Genomic DNA, 15571 nt, shown 5'->3' on the forward strand with positions numbered 1-15571 from the left:
AGCGCCTCTCCACCAGCTGCCCAATAACAAACAACGCGGCTTATCACAACTGGGGTGAAAAGTGCCGGGGGAGTGCTGGGATAGAAAAAAAGCCGCGTTTAAAATTAAGCGAACGACCACAGGATCGGTCTCGGCAGGGAATTTTCGGCAGGCGAATGCGTTGGACGCCTCACCGGGCAGTGCGGTGGGCCTTGCATTTTCCTATCCCAGCTGGCACCGCGGCCGCGTTCGCTCTTTCTCGCCGCCATCTTGGGCCGGTGTTGCTGAGGTGAGAGGAGCTGAGGGCTGCATAGGCCTCGTGGGTGCTGAGGTTCCGGGGTGAAGCGGCCTCAGAGGCGGACGGGAGGGCCCAGCGAGGGTCGCGTAGCACGTGTGGCCGGGCGCGGCGGCGGGGGACGGCGGGATGGCTCGGATGCGGGCTGGATGCCACCGGGGCCCCGAGCCAGAGCTGATGCCGCAGAGGCCTTCTCTGGGACTGGGTGGCGGGGAGGGGCGCCTTCGCTCCCCGCCTCCCCCTCCCCCTCGGCGCCTGCAGGTGGGGGAGCTTTGGCCGACGGGCGCCGGCAGCGAGGAGTTGGAGCATGAGAAGAGCGCTGGTGGGTCACTTGAGGGCCCATCCAGCCGGGGCTTCTGGTCAGGCAGTGGCCAGCCAGTCTCCAGTGGGAAACCCACGAGCAGGGCGCGACTGCGGCCGCCTCCCACCCGCGTTCCCCGTCAGACGGCGTGCCCAGACCTGCTGCTGCTGATACTGGTGGTAGCCTGAGGCTCAGCAGCCATGGAGAGCTTTCTCTTCGAGGAGTTTGTCCAGTCCCGTTTGGGCTGATGGTGCAGAGGTGGCCGCTTGTCCTTAAAGGTACTGTAAAAGGAACTGGCTCAACTGGACTCGGTCCGTAGGAAGTCTTTGTGCACAGGACTAGGCTGGTGGGCCTTTTCCCCATTCAGGTTCCCACAGGGAGCCCCCAAGCAGGTTGCTGCTTCTGGGCAGGGAGGCCCCCTTTGAGTGGTGATGGCGCCCATTGGTGGATCTGCCTTCCGGAGAACTTTTCCAAATATCTGTCCTTGCCTAGTTTTGTGAAGCGGGGGCCTTTGTAGGGGTTGATCCCCCTACAGATGTCCCCCTTACAGGGGACTAGAGTCTGACCTTGTTGCCATGGTTCTTGGTTAGTATGATGTTTATAGCTGATGGGAGTTTTAAAGATTAATCAGCCATAGCTCTGTGGTAGAGAGATGCTTTGCTTTCAGAAGGTTCTTCTGATTTCTCCAGTGGAGAATTCTTGCCTGGGAAAGTCTTCCCTTCCCTGAGACTGATGAACTGCTGCAAGTCAGAGGCAGGCAATTGTGCAGGTTTTCAATACAGACAGAAAGGAGCAGCGGTATGTTAAAGTGCAGCCTTCCCCATCCTGGTGTCTGGGGAGAGACAGTCATATATCGGGCACCAGAGAGGGGAGATCGTATGAATACATGCCATAGATGTCTCTCACAAAGCAGGATCTGGCTCACAAAATAGCCTTTTCACAATAACTTATTTAGCCTTTACATGCCACAAGACTTGTGTTTTCCCCCACAGAGTAAGAGGGCTATCCTTCTGGAATTTGTTGCAACATGTGGTTAATTAGTGGAATTCACTGCAGCAGGATGGGGTAATGGCCACTAACCTGCATGGCTATTGAAAAAAGGATGAGGCAAACTCGGGGGTGGGAGTATGGCCATTGGTGATAACTCCCTGTGATGGTAGCTGAACAGAGCCAGCCTTGAGGTTCAGAGGCAGTGTACCTGAACAGCTGCTGCTTGATGGGCCTCACAGGGATACCTGGTTGACAGCACTGGAAACGGATACTGGGCTAGATGCCCTCATGTCTTCTGATATGGCAATTCTAATAACCATGCAGAGAAGTGCAGGCGGCCGTAGTGGCTAGGAAATCTTACCTCAGTCAAGCCACTGTTCTTTTGGCCCCATTCCCCTGTGGCGGTTTGGGGCTGATGCTGCCATACCTTGCAGGGTTACCCTTAGGAGTGCACATTGACTGCTGTGAACACACTTTACTAATGGGTCACATCTGCATTGTGCCTGTCTTCCATGGAGCTCAGAGTGGGGTAAATGGACTTACCTTCTTTTATTCTCACAACAGCTTGAGGCAATTTACAAGTTTTGGTCCAACATCTAATGGACACAGATAGGGGGAGGAGAGGGTAAGCATGTGAGCTCAGCCCCCTGCCACTCTCCTTGTCATCCTCCAGTTGATTATATCTTCATTGAGGACTTTCCTATATCTGTGTGAGCTTCCAGCAAGATAATATGTGTGTTCTCTGAATACTGTTTAGTGAGCACCTCGGTGTTAGAGTATATTGCTCTGAACTGGCATTTCTCAAGCCTAGTTCTAACACTACTGTGTCACGCTACCTCAGACAGACAGGATTAAGTAGAGTTCTCAATTATTCAGTTACAAGAATCCTAAGTAGCTATATAATATTAGATGTTGGTCTACATAAAGAGGGGATTATAGCACTTGTGAAAGATGCTTGGTTTGTAGTTATTGCCTCTTGATGCAGAATATGACAGGTGTTTCAAACTCCTGCATTATCCGCAGCTTTCATTTATGCTGTCTCACTGTTTTTAGTGCTGCCCACATTTTGGCATTTTTGACTGAGCAAGTGCTGAAAGAGTTGCAAGAGCAAAAAAAGCACGCCATGCCTGCTGGTAGGTTTTCAGTGGGCTTGTTTCAGTGGAGGACAAGGGGTTTGATGATGAAGTGTAGAGAAGAAAGTAGGCTGTGGGGCAGTGAGCCTAAAATCTCTGTTAGCTTGAATGTAGCTGCTAGCCTTGGTGGAAAGTTCGTGCTTTACCCGTTCATTCTTTTCTCTCGCTGGTACTAGAAGAAAAGCACAGGAAGATTGGAATTGCCCATTCCACATTAGCCACCTTCCGTGGACTCATACTGAGGTCTGCATTTCCCAAATGATTGCACTTGGTGTTTCTTTCCTTCCTTAGGCCTGCTAGAGACAGGACTTCACAGCAGCACCATGACTGGCAGGTAGGAAACGGCATTTCTGGAAATTTTTACCTTCCCCTTACAACCTGTCTCCTCTCGCATGTGTCTGTCGTACGCTTTCCTTTATTCTACAAGCCTTCACTGTGTTGTGTATATACAGGCTAGTGCCAGGGTACATAAAAGCTACAAAAGGGTTGCTTTGCAGTAAATACCATGGCACTGTCAGAATAGCTAAAGATCTTGTGTATTTGAGCTGTGGGAGGCTTTCTGTTGATGCAGACTTGACCTGCTTTGCAGTCTATGTGATAATACAGTGTGGTAGAATGGCTGGGACTTAATTCTTGTGCATTTTGTTCCTTAGGTTATGGTCCAAAGCCACTTTTGCTGGCTACAAGCGAGGGCTCCGAAATCAAAGGGAGCACACAGCTCTTCTGAAGATTGAAGGTGTTTATTCACGCAACGAAACAGAATTCTACTTAGGCAAGAAATGTGCCTATGTGTACAAAGCGAAAAAGTGAGTGCTCAGGCCTAAAGAGGATTACTGGGTCACGCCTGATCTTTTTTGTGTGGCCTCACGATCGTGTTGATGTTGCGCAGTGTTGCAACTTTGAGGGCAGGTTTTGCTTTGTCTCACAAAATGCATGAACTAGAACATAACTAGTGATTAAACCTGTGTTTGTCTCGGTTAAGACTTGATAAGTTGGGACAGAGGGTAAGTGAGGGGAAACAAATTTAGCGTGAGGGGCTTTGTATTGTACATGCTTGGAGCAGTAATGGGCTTGGATGTCATTCTGTGAATGGATAGGTCAAAAGAGGTCATGGGACAATGGGGAGCATTAGAAACGGGGGTCCAGATGCCTGCTTTGCCCCGGCCCTTCCTGAGGGGACTTGGGAAAGTCACTGTCTTTCAACTTAAGGTTTATAAGGTTAGGAGCCCTATGCTGAAGGTCCCAGATTTAGCTGCTGACATTTTCAGTTAAAAGAATCAGCTTGCAAGTAATGTGGAAAAAGTTTTCTCCTGAAGAGTGCATTGAAGTACACAATAAGGATCGGGGCAAATTGCCTGACCTGGTGGTAGCGTACAGTGATGTTGTTGTGAGACTAAACTGCAGGATGCTTGCATACAAAGAGTAAAATAAACATTTTTTAATCCTAATAATTATTTTGCCGTTATTTCCATGCCACTGCAAGGGTTTAATTTTTTTATTTATTTTTCAATTTATATCCTGCCTTTTTCCTACAAAGGGCTCAAGGCAGCATACATCATTCTCCTCCTCCCATCTTATCCCCACAACAACAACCCTGTGAGGTAGGTTGGGCTGAGAGGCTGTGACTGGCCCAAAGTCACCCAGTTGGCTCCATGGCTGAGTGGGGACTAGAACCCAGGTCGTCTGAGTCCCAGTCCCATGCCCTTAACCACTACACCACCCTGGCTCTCCTGGATGTTGTGTTGGCCTCTGATACCTGAAAATGAACACACACACACACACACACACACACACACACACACACACACACACAACTGCCAAGGCCAAGTCAGCAAAGGAAAATAGATGCCCTCTTTGAGGTCTTTGGTTTGTAGCTTCAACTTGGAGTAGCTTAAAGATTCTAGGCTGGGGTTCCCTGTAACAGAATTGTTAGCTGGCTAGATGCATTTCCCTTCAGGTGTAGTTAAAGCCACATCACGGCTAATGCAGATGGTGGGTTGTGCATTGAATCCTATGTAACTGCAGGAACGTTGGTTGAAAAGGGGACCGAATTGTGTCTGCTGAAGGCATGAGCAGAAATGGAAATTTCACAGAAAGATCTATCCTTCCTTGTTCTCCCTGTTTGTCTGGGACCAACCAAGTAAAAAAAGCTTGGATTTACTGAGCTCCTATAAAAAAATATGTTTCTTTTCTGCCTTGTGGTGGTTCTGCTTTGGGGTTAAAATCACCAAATAGACTGTGCTGTCAGAATAAAACTGAACAATTTGAGTTTTCAGAGGATGTGCATATTCGTCACAGTTTGTCACTTATTATTGATTGTCATATTAGTGGAAAATGAGTCAGCCCAAAGCACACTTCCATTTTGTGGCCACATTTTGGTGAAGACGGCCCACAAGTTCAAGGGACACTTGGCCCAAGGAGATTAATAGCCTGCATGTTTCTCTTTGTCAGCAACACCGTGACTCCAGGTGGCAAGCCCAACAGAACCAGAGTGATCTGGGGGAAGGTGACCCGCGCCCACGGGAACAGTGGCATGGTGCGAGCAAAGTTCCGCTCCAACCTCCCCGCCAAGGCCATTGGACACAGGATCCGAGTGGTGAGCAGTAGCCCCTGATGAATGGATGATGCGGAACACGCCATGCGCTGCTGTGGAGAAATAGTTGATTTAGGAGTTGGTGAAGTCACTCTGTTGTCCTCAGCAAGTAGTCAGTCTATCCTGCCTCTGCTGGTGGTTGTAAAGCTAGATGGAAAGAAGGGGGAAGCGGATGGGATTGGACTCTGCTGATAGCTGGAGCCTGTAACCCCCAAGACTTCTCGGTAGGGCATAAGTTAATCTGGTCCCCGGGCAGTGCTGAGACCTTTTATTCTTTGAGAACATCATCCAGTGAATTCTTGGGCCTAGTGCTGAGAGGCAGCAGTTCAGCACTCCTGGCCAGAGGAGGAGGTTAGGGCCCTGTGCTGGGAGCATCTTTCTTTCGTGTTCAGAGCTGATGGAAAGCTTGTCGGCAGGGCAGTTTTGACCCTACTGGGAGATCCCTGTGTGTGATGCAGGCCTAGCAGTAAAATATGTTGAAAGTAGGCCTTCTCCCCTGGGGTTGAATCTAGCATGGCCAAAGTCCTGCTCCTCCCAGTGAGTGGGCAGTGAGCTCTTGGGGCCATGATGCGTTTGGTGTTCCAGCGATTTCCCCGACAAATGTCTGACTTTTCTTTTCTTGGTTTTTCTACAGATGCTGTATCCATCTCGAATCTAGATTTGGATGGAAAATAAAATTCAGAGTCTATTCCATTTTTGTACATTTGGTCTTGTCTTGCCTTTTGTTACCTGTCCCTTTGCTTCAGATATAAGATGGTAAATGGCCAGTAGAGCATAACTTGATGTCCGCAAAGGCAATGAAACAAAGCAGTGACCCATGTTCACGGTCCTCTCCAGCGCTTGCATTCTCTTGCACTCATTCCCGTTAAGACACCTGCACTCCCACAGGATTCCGCTGGAAGACAGAATCGTAAAACCTGATCTCAGGCAAATCTGTTTCATGTCAGCTGGACACCCCAAGGGTGGATCTTGGTACCCTGGCATCTCCCCTTTCACAGTGGTGTGGCCTGACAGTACAGGTGGGAAACCTGTGGCCCTCCAGATGTTTTGACCTACAGCTCGCAGCTGCCCAGCCAGGTATAGGCAAGGGTGATGGGTCCTGGTTCAGAATATCCGGGTACAAGTTGCCCACCCTTGCTGTACCGTTGAATTCCTTGCCTGGCCGCAGTGGAAAGTGACACGAGGATTTCTTCCCCTCCGCTAGTCCACATACTTGGACTAAGTGGGACCTTTTCCCCAAATGTGTGGGTTACATTGGAGCATAACACTGTATGAAATCGAGTATGTTCAGAACTGTGCTTTATCTTTGGATTTGTGAAGGATGTGACCCCACAGTTTGTTTGTTTGTTTGTTTAGGGTATTTGTATGCCTCAGGGCGGCTTACATAAATAAGTTGCCCCTCTTCTACCTGGATCGAGAGCCACCAGTGTTCCCTTAGCCCTGTCAATTACTGGATCACCAGCTCCCCCTTTCCCTTCAGGATAACTAACTGCTGCTGTTCCTTATCCCAGACATCACCCTGCTAAGCACGTCAACCACTTTCCTCCTCCAAAGGAAGCCTTAGTGCCTGGGTGGAAGAGCGCATGGCTCGGATCTTTTGCAGCGCCACTGGGAGCGTCAAAGGTGCTTCGCGCAGCATGTGCTCCCCGGTCTGTCCACTCTGCACTGTTTTCCTTGCAGGCCGGTGCCTCTTGGGCACGTGATTTGCCTAGTGCTGTTGGAGATGCCAGGGAGTAAAGCTGGCAATTTCAACCTGTCGCCTTGTGCTACAACCTGGAATCGAAGTGGATTTGATTGGCTTTGTTTATGTATGCATTACAAAAAGACTGGTAACAGGGAAAAAGAAATCTTTAACACTATTCCTCATGTGCCAGCGTATAACAATATGCTACTGCTATTGAAAATATAATGCTGGGAACAACGGCAGAGAATGGGGTGGCTGGATGGGGTCACTGAGGCAGTCGGCGGAGCTTGGGTGGACTCCGGGGGCTGGTGGAGGACAGGAAGGCCTGGAGGAGTGTTGCCCATGGGGTTGCGATGGGTCGGACATGAAACTTCGCAACTAAACATTGAAAATATTCATGAACTATAACAAAGTCTGCCCAAATATACATTTCTGGATTATACCCAAAAGCTACCTGTTACACAGGTGTTCATGTATCCTTCCAGTGTTGTAATGTTACTCTTTTAGCTGTCAAAATAGCAAGGAAAATCCATTTAACTTTATGTTAAATTCCAAGAGATGGGTAGGTAATTCAATAGGTTGTGTATCCTTAAATATTAAGGAACTTCCAAGATTTTATCTGAATTGCAAGGGGAATCGGGACGAAAAAAGCTGATCTAAAATAAAATTCAGCTAATCTATCCACAACCACCAAACATTCTTGCCAGTCTTTAAATATGGATTTTCCCATAACTCTACATGGTAATGAAATTAATTGGTATGTGAAATATTTCAAACCGCATGTTGAGGCCCCTTCTGACTCGCTCTGTTTCTATGTTAAATTATATGCCACAGCTCTGTAGCCACCAGAACTGGAATGGGGCATATTATCTATTTCAATATGACGAGCCCAATGCAGTCCATCTGGGAAGAGAACCAGAAATGGAGATCACAGGACTGACGTTTTTAAAAAGCTGGGCCATCTTTCAATTGATGTCCTGCAACAGCAGGGAGCTGGGCCCCAAGGGTTGCCTTGGCTGCTTCCAACCCAACTCCTGACAAGTGCAAGTCAATGAAAAGGCCCAGTGGTATAAGGAAAGACCAGGGAAGCCAGAACTATCTGAGCAAACGTCGGATCCTCTTCAAGGACTTTTGTGGTGAAATAGAATCACATAACATTTACAAAACATTAATGAAAATAACTGCCAAGTATAAATAAAGGAATGCCAGATAAATGCTTCAAAGTATTAAATCCGTTTTAAATACCCCAGCAATGTATTTGTATTCCCCTTTTCTCCTGCAAGGAAGCCTCCATTTTGTCCTTAACCCTGTGAGCTTGGTTAGAGTCAGTAACTGGCCCAAAGTCACCCAGTGGCTTCATGGCAAAGCGGTGGCTACGAACCAGTTCCCCGTCCTGCACTCAGTCACTGCACCACAGAAGTTGGTGTCCCTTGAGGTCTCATCCCAACAGATAATGGCACCTGCATCTCTTCCGTCTTTAATGCCGTCAGATTCAGAACCAAGAGTCGGCCTCATTTTATTGCATCCCACCTGATCTGGATGGACAAATTTTGTGGTGACTCAGCCTGATTGCCAGCATGGTCGTTTGTATTTTAATGTCAGCATCAATCCAGTCGGTTCATCATTTGCACAGAAGGTGCCATCTCTGACTTGTTTAGGAATGAGAGAGAGAGAGAGAGAGAGAGAGAGAGAGGAAATCGAAACCCACAACTCCTGTAACCTGGTGTATTGAGGACCTGACCACACACGCTTTCCGTGGCCTTGAGCACCCCCTGCTGGTGGATAGATGGAGTCTCTCTTCAGAAGCTTATGCTTCATCGTTTCTACAGATAACTGTGTTACACACTCTTGTCCACGTTCTGTTTACACCAATTGAAAGTGGTTCAGTTACTGTGAGAAATAATGTTGTAAAAGAAAAAATATGCATTTTCTTTGTTTTGGTGAAATTCGCACGGAAAGTGAATTTAAAAATTTGCAGTGGAGTTACTTGCCTGCAAATTGTAGCTTCCTGCCCTGCCCCCGTTTTTACATGTGTGCATTACTGTGAGCGAGTTGGAAGCCTGTCGCTTTGTGCAGCCGTGCTCTGGTCATCCAGTGGGGAGAATCCAGCCAGGCCCCCTTTTCCTACTTCTGAGCATCCGTTTCCTCTGCGACCGATGCTTCCTGGTCAGCCAATTCTTCTGCAGAGGCTGGTTGACCTGCAGTGCGGTCTGGAGTCCCGCTGGATCCCATCTGAGCTACGAACGCCCAACAGAAAAGCCCCCTGAAGTTGGCTGCACCCAGCATGCTGGGAGTGCACGGGCAGATGCCGAGTCTGCTTCGCCTCCCCCCCCGCTGCCGCTGACAAGCGATTTTCTTGCCCTCTCTTTTCTGCGAGCCTCCCACTTAGCTTAAGGGCCTCGTGATGAGAGAATGATGGGACCTGGAGTCCAATGTTTCTGCAGGGTGCCAGGTTGAGGAAGAGTTCCGTAACCTCATTTTGCCCTCTGCTTTGCTTGTTTGGCACGCCGTGGATTGTTTGCTTTAGATGAACCGATGGAATCTATGTTAGCATTGGTAGAAGTGCAGCGCTGTGATTAAGGCAGGCGTCTCCTCCTCCAGGACTTATCCTGCCTAAACTTCGCTTTCTGCCGGGGGTGGTGGCAACCGGGCCTGCCGAACGGGTGTGGCCCCACCCTGCACGGCTGATACAGGGCCTGTTTATCTCCCCTAGAGACAGCCTCAGCTGGCTGCCTCCCTTCTGGCTAGTCCTTATTGAGATCAGCTGCTTAGCTCCTGCCTGAGCGATTGTGTCCTGGGCGGGGCAGCTGGCAAACTCAGCAGTCCTCTTTGCAGCAGGGAAGGTCGGCTGACAAGGCCTTCCTTTGCTCTGCCGGCCCGGCATCCTCTCGGGAGCTCTTGCTCGCTGCCTGGGTCCCTGCTGCAGAGAGACCGACTTTGGCATCTGGTCCAGGTGGCTTCTGGCGCCCCTGTTGCCTTTCCCAGATTATGCGCCTCTCAAAATTGCATATCAGATGGGTTTATACCAAGTCAGCTAGTGACTCGATCCAGTATTCCCATAAAACTATAGACTACTAGAGTTGGAAGGAGCTATGAAGGCCGTCGAGTCCAACCCCCTGCTGTTGCCCTGACCAGCCAAGCTCCCCAAGGTGCTTCCCACCACCTGTTACTCAAGCATTTTCCACCTGGTGATGTGGCACCTTCCGCCTGAGGCCTTCTGCATGCACAGCGCACAGAGCTGCAGTTCCCGCACCTGTTAGGTGAGGTGCTTCTCGGCCCTGCGTTTCACCAGCCCGGGTGCCAGTAACCTATTGTTGTCGCTCGGCACTTCGGATGCACTGGGTTCCTCTGCTTATCTGCGTGTCGACTGGCCCTTTTTCCCGCCTGCCTTTCCTGAGTGGAACCAGCAGGCACCAACACAGCATTCAGTAAAAAAGGCACTGGATGGACAGACAGGTTCCCTGCACCATAAGCATCATTTTGTGCCTTATACATTGCCCCTAAAGCACCATTAATTCATGCAATTAATCAAGACAACAAAACCCAGCAGTAATGTGACAGTGGAAGCATGAACCAATGGATAAGGAGGTCCAACATTTATGCCCTGTTAATACTCATTCCGGCATTTGTTTTAACATTAACTAGGCCTAATTTTTAAACCGACTGTTTTCAGTTTGGCTTAAACAGTTTGCTTTTATGCTAAAGGCTTCTTTATGTCTTAGCATCCTGTTGACTTTACTCTTGTGAGCTGCTTCGTGTGTCCATGGAGAGAAGATGGGGAAGGACGGGGAGGCATAGAACCAAAGACAGTAAAAGCTCTGGTGAATAGATGGGTGGGCTGCATTCCCTCCGTGGCAGCAGGACAACCCGAAACGCTCCCCTCTCTGGTGGCAGCCACCTTATCTCCACCGGTAGGAGCTTCCAGAGTGCTGCCTCTGCTGGAAATCTGAATGTCCCAGGCTGGCTTTTACTGGAACTACTGGTCCCAAGCTGTTTGCGGTTTGTGAGTCAGTACCAGCACTTTGCATTAGCCTGGAAGCCAACTGGAAGCCAACTGGAAACTGGTGACGATCCTTCAGAACTCTTCCAAGATGGTCAGTCTGGAGAATCTCAGACTATGGCCTGTGCCCCAGGCTCTCACCGAGTGGCCCTGCTTGAGCACTCCTCAGAGGCAGCTCCAAGTGCATTGAGGGGACCTGACCTGAGTAAAACCAAACAGTGAACATCTCAGCCCCTGCCTGCAGATGCAAGACGCAATACTCAGAGAAAAAGGTGTGTGTGAGAGGCCTTTCAGCAGGGCTGGCGGAACGGCCTGCTTCGCTTGCCCCTCCCGCCGTCCTCTGCACGATCTGCTTGAAAGGGCTGCTGCTGGTGAGCGCTGGGGGGGGGGGTAAATTTCGGGGTTGCGTAGGCACTTCAGTGCACCCAGGTGTAGCCATGCTGCTCACAGGTGGCCTTGGGGACCGGGAGGAGCCCGGGGCCTCATCAGGGTGCAAAGACTCACTCTGTGCGCCCAGGCTTGGTAGGAAGCAGTGAGCCGGCCTTGCCCTCTTGCCCTGGTAAACACTGGCCTCCAGCGCAGCAGGACACGAGCCGAGAGGTTAGGACAACACCGTTGTGGTTGCGATAGTGGACCTGCCTGGGCCCAGGGCTGGCCCTTTCCCTAAGCCGCTGTGGGGACTGCAAGAGCGGCGTTCCTAGCGCAGAAATGTTAAAACCTGTCCCACGGCATGCCTGCCTGCCCCCCCCCCCCCACACACACACAAAGTTTCCCTTGCAAGAATGCTGGCTGCACTTGACGGCTGATTCATCTCTACCGGTGCTTTTGTAGAGATGCTTTTGCAAAGAACATATTAACTGGTGTAAACAGTTGTGAACCACCCTGAGATGCTAGGGGAGAGCGAGAGAGAGCGAGCGAGCGCAATCCTTGCTTTGTCGGAGACCCCCGGATGGCGAGGTGCGGCGACACTTGGGAACCTCGCAAGAAGCCTGCTGGGCCCGGCCAAGCATCCTCTTCGCTCAGCGGCCCGCAGCAAAACCACAAGCGGCCTGTGCGTGCAGCCCCCGTCCAGGCATGTTCCCCGGCTAGTGGCACACGCTTCCCCTCGTGCAGGAGGCATCCTGTGCCGTCAGGCCTCTCGGGATTCATCCTGCAGGTTGCCTGCGTGACGACAGAGCGTCCGTTAGGGTCTCCTCTGCAGCCACTGCTCTGTGTTCATCCTGCTCATGCTTTCAGCTCGGGGGGGCTCTGAACTGTGTGCAGGTTATCTGAAACAGCTGGGCTGAGCACTGGCCAGCCCGGTCCTGCTCACAACCCGGCCTTCCTGCCCACTTTCCCCAGCGGCCGGAAATCAAAGTCGCCAGCCCGTCCCTCTCGTCTGCCCTCTCCACCATCTGGCCAAATTGCTTGCGGCAGGACGCAGGGCGACCTGGAGGAAGCCCAGCCAGGGGTGCCACAGTGCTGCCCTCTTCTGCCGCCCTGAAATGTTCCGCCAAGCAAGAGCGAGCGTTCTCCATCCAAGAGTGCAACTTGTGCGGGAAAGAACCACACCATCTGCTTGGTTGTGCGGCTGCAGCATCTGTGCTCCCTGGTGGTGCCAGGTGCACCATGGTGGATCCAACAGGCCTTGCACTATGAGCAGGCGAGAGGCAGAACGCGAGAAGTACCTGCAGTCCAGGTTTGCGCTTTGCCACAAGAAGCGCACCAAGGCCCAGAGCACACCGTGTGCGGAGAGCCTCCACGGGGGCGCTTTGCCTCCATGGGCAGGCCGAGCCCCACATCACACGAACATCCGCATCAGCTCGTCCTCCCTTAAGCCTTGCGTGCCGTCCTCCCGCTTAACAAACTCACTGGGGCTGCAAACAAGCCCTGCCTATCTCTTCATCAGGGAGCAGGAAAAGTAAACCTTAGAAACAGCCCTTGACTCTGTTAATGACTAAAGAAAGGTAAACACAGTTGGTGGGATGCTCAGGTTTCCAGAGCCCTGCCAGTGCTGCGGAGCCAACCTGCAGTTAAATGCTGGGGGAGCGAGCGAGACCATCCACCAGGTCTGCTGCCAGGCACGTCCCGACTTTCCATGGTGAAGAATCATCTTCCCACAGTCCTTTAAGCACCCCTCCTTTCTTTCCTGTCCTGTCCTGTCCTGTCCTGTCCTTTCAGCCTCTGCTGCCAGCAGGAAAATGTGCACCGACCAAAGGGCCTGGCTCCAATCTGTGTGGCTCCAGGCAGGGTTTGGACACAAGCCACTTTCCCAGGACTGATTTGGAAATGTCACGAATTCAGCTGGGAATCTCAGCTCTGCATTAACAGCAAGTTTTAGCCCGTAGGGCAGCTTTTGCCAGCCTGGGGGTTTCAGACCATAACTTCCAGGACTCATGATCAGGGCAGGTTGGCTGGGAGGCAGGGGTGGGACCTGTCGTCTGAAACATGTCAGCCTCGTGTCATGTCATGTCCTGTCATGTGGAAGGTGCCACACTGGGGAAGGCTGCCATAGGAGCACAGGGACAGGCCTTTGGGTAACACTTGAATCTCAACACCAGTGGGGCCGCTGGTGCTCCATGCTCGGGGACTGCCTTGTGGCGATCCGACTATATTATGCAGAACTGTGACGACTGCAGAACGAGCCGCGCAAAGCAAGATGCAAATTTAGCTTTTGCTGCAGAGTTTGGCTGCAGCATTTAGGTGTGTCTCTCCTTGCTAGTGGCACGACGTTCAGACAAGGCAGGGCACAGCTGAGCAAATGCAGCCGAGGCATTTGTAAAATGGAAATGGAATGGAGATTATTTAAAAGGTGCTCTGTACTTGGGTAAATCAGTTTCAGCTCAGGACAGCAGGACAGGCCCAAATCATTACATCGCCCCAGGCATAAACTGAACACTGGGGCCCTCTGCAACATTGCAGCCTCCTGTATGTTCTTCTTTCACCCGAAATTATGTCCTTGTGATCGAGCCCATTTAAACCCCTAGTCCTCAGGCCCCACCGGATTCAGGCCCTTCAGATGATGATGCGGACTGTAATCCCACACCACGGGGGGGGGGGGGGCACTGAATGCTCAGGGCAGAGCTTCCAGGGTTGGCTCCTAACGAATGTGCCAGACGAGAATGTGCCAAAGTCAGAAAGCAACCTTAGAGAGGAGGTCCGGGATGGAGCAGTTGCGTTTGCAGGGTTGGCCCCTCAGTTCGTTTTTTTTCCGTGAAACTAACACGGAACAGCTGCGGTCAGAGCCAGAATATGCCTGTGACTCAGAGGGCTGTGAGGGGCAGGTTAGACACCCAAGGAAAAGGCTGTTTCAGAGAAGAACCGCTGCTGGCCATGTTGGTGGAAGGCCAGTTGGACCACGTTACATCAAGAGTGAGCGCGGGAGTCAGGCGGCCTGGGTGCTGGACCCTGCTCACCCGTGGAGCCAGCTGGGTGACTCTGGGCCAGCCACAGGCTCTTAGCCAACCTGCCTCACAGGGTTCTTGGGGGGGGGGTAAAATTAAGAGCAGCAGGAGAATTATGTAAGCTGCTTTGAGTACTTAAAAACAGATGGAATGTAAAGCTAATAAATAGGGTATCTTCTGTCTTGCAGTGGAGGTTCCCCTTGCTAAAGGATGGGTTTCTAAATGACGAAAGATACCAGAGGCAGTCCATGGCTTCCTCTATGGCAGCATGGTTGTGTGAATGCAGACATGAGTTATGGGGCACTCTTGAGAAAACTAATTGGGAGGAGTCCCATAGAAGTGGATGGAGTTTACTGCTTCCAGTCCTATTACTTTTCCAGGGACCCGAAGAGGGCATAGTCATTCTTCCCACCCCACCCACTCCTTTTAGTCTCACCAGGCGGCTCGGCTCGTGGTTCCCCAGCAAGTCCCTTATCTGACCCTTTAAGGGCCACAGCCTGCCTGTCTCCTCCCTGGGGAAGTCAGAGTCCCATCAGGTGCCGCCACAAGATGGCTGGGCCAATGCATGGCACAGGCGCACAATATCAGGGCTCGGAAGGAAGCAGTAGCCCTCCAGGTGTGTTTCGCAGCCCAAGGTGCATCTCGTTTTCCTCGGCCGTCCCAGTGGGGCTCCCAAACGTGGTGATTCGGATCGCAGCTTTCATCGCTCCCAGAAATACCCTTCGCGCTTTCCTCGCAAAGCATTCCCGAGCAAGCCCACGGGACCGCGGCTGCAGAGGCGCAGGCCTGGGGGATCCAGCGCAGCGGCCCCGTCTCCCGACTCCGGGCGAGCCGGGCACTGTCCTGCAGCTTTCCTCCCGTTCCGAACTGCCAAAGCGCCCCCGAACGGCTGTCGCGGGCCGGCGGGGAAGGGCGCCGCGTCGCAGGAAGCGAGCAGCCGGGAGGCGCGCACGGGCGGGCGGTCGGGCCCCGAAGGCTCGGCGGTGCCCGGCCCGCAGGCGGCGCGGCACGGAAGCGGCCTTTGCCCGGGCGTCCCTCGCCCGCGGCCCGGCTGCAGGAGGCCTTCCTCCCGCGGGGGCGGCGCCCGCCCGCTAGAAAAGCCGGCGGCAGGAGGGCGCGCGGGCAGTGCGCGGCGCGATGGCGGCGGCGGCGGCGCTGCGCGACTTCCAGGCGCTGGTGGAGCGCGCGGGCGGGCGGCAGCGCGTGCTGCTGG

General features: G+C 52.1%; 2 protein-coding genes across 2 annotated transcripts in view; both read left to right on the forward strand.

Moving 5' to 3' along the window:
* The first annotated feature begins 210 nt into the window (after positions 1-210).
* Positions 211-5992, forward strand: RPL35A (ribosomal protein L35a). The gene is made up of 5 exons (XM_044456231.1): positions 211-268; positions 2990-3032; positions 3352-3504; positions 5150-5294; positions 5926-5992. Exons 2-5 carry the CDS (start codon positions 3022-3024, stop codon positions 5947-5949), a joined length of 333 nt encoding a protein of 110 aa, XP_044312166.1. The 5' UTR covers positions 211-268; positions 2990-3021; the 3' UTR covers positions 5950-5992.
* A 9503-nt stretch (positions 5993-15495) lies between these two features.
* The window catches only part of CUNH2orf72 (chromosome unknown C2orf72 homolog), a 5941-nt gene continuing 5865 nt past the window's right edge, over positions 15496-15571 (forward strand). The window contains exon 1 of the mRNA XM_044456218.1: positions 15496-15561. Coding sequence (XP_044312153.1) covers positions 15496-15561 — 66 coding nt within the window. The remainder of the gene's footprint in view (positions 15562-15571) is intronic.

This window comes from Varanus komodoensis, unplaced genomic scaffold (genome assembly GCF_004798865.1).
Source record: "Varanus komodoensis strain SLA01 unplaced genomic scaffold, ASM479886v1 scaffold82, whole genome shotgun sequence".
Taxonomy (NCBI): Eukaryota; Metazoa; Chordata; class Lepidosauria; order Squamata; family Varanidae; genus Varanus; species Varanus komodoensis.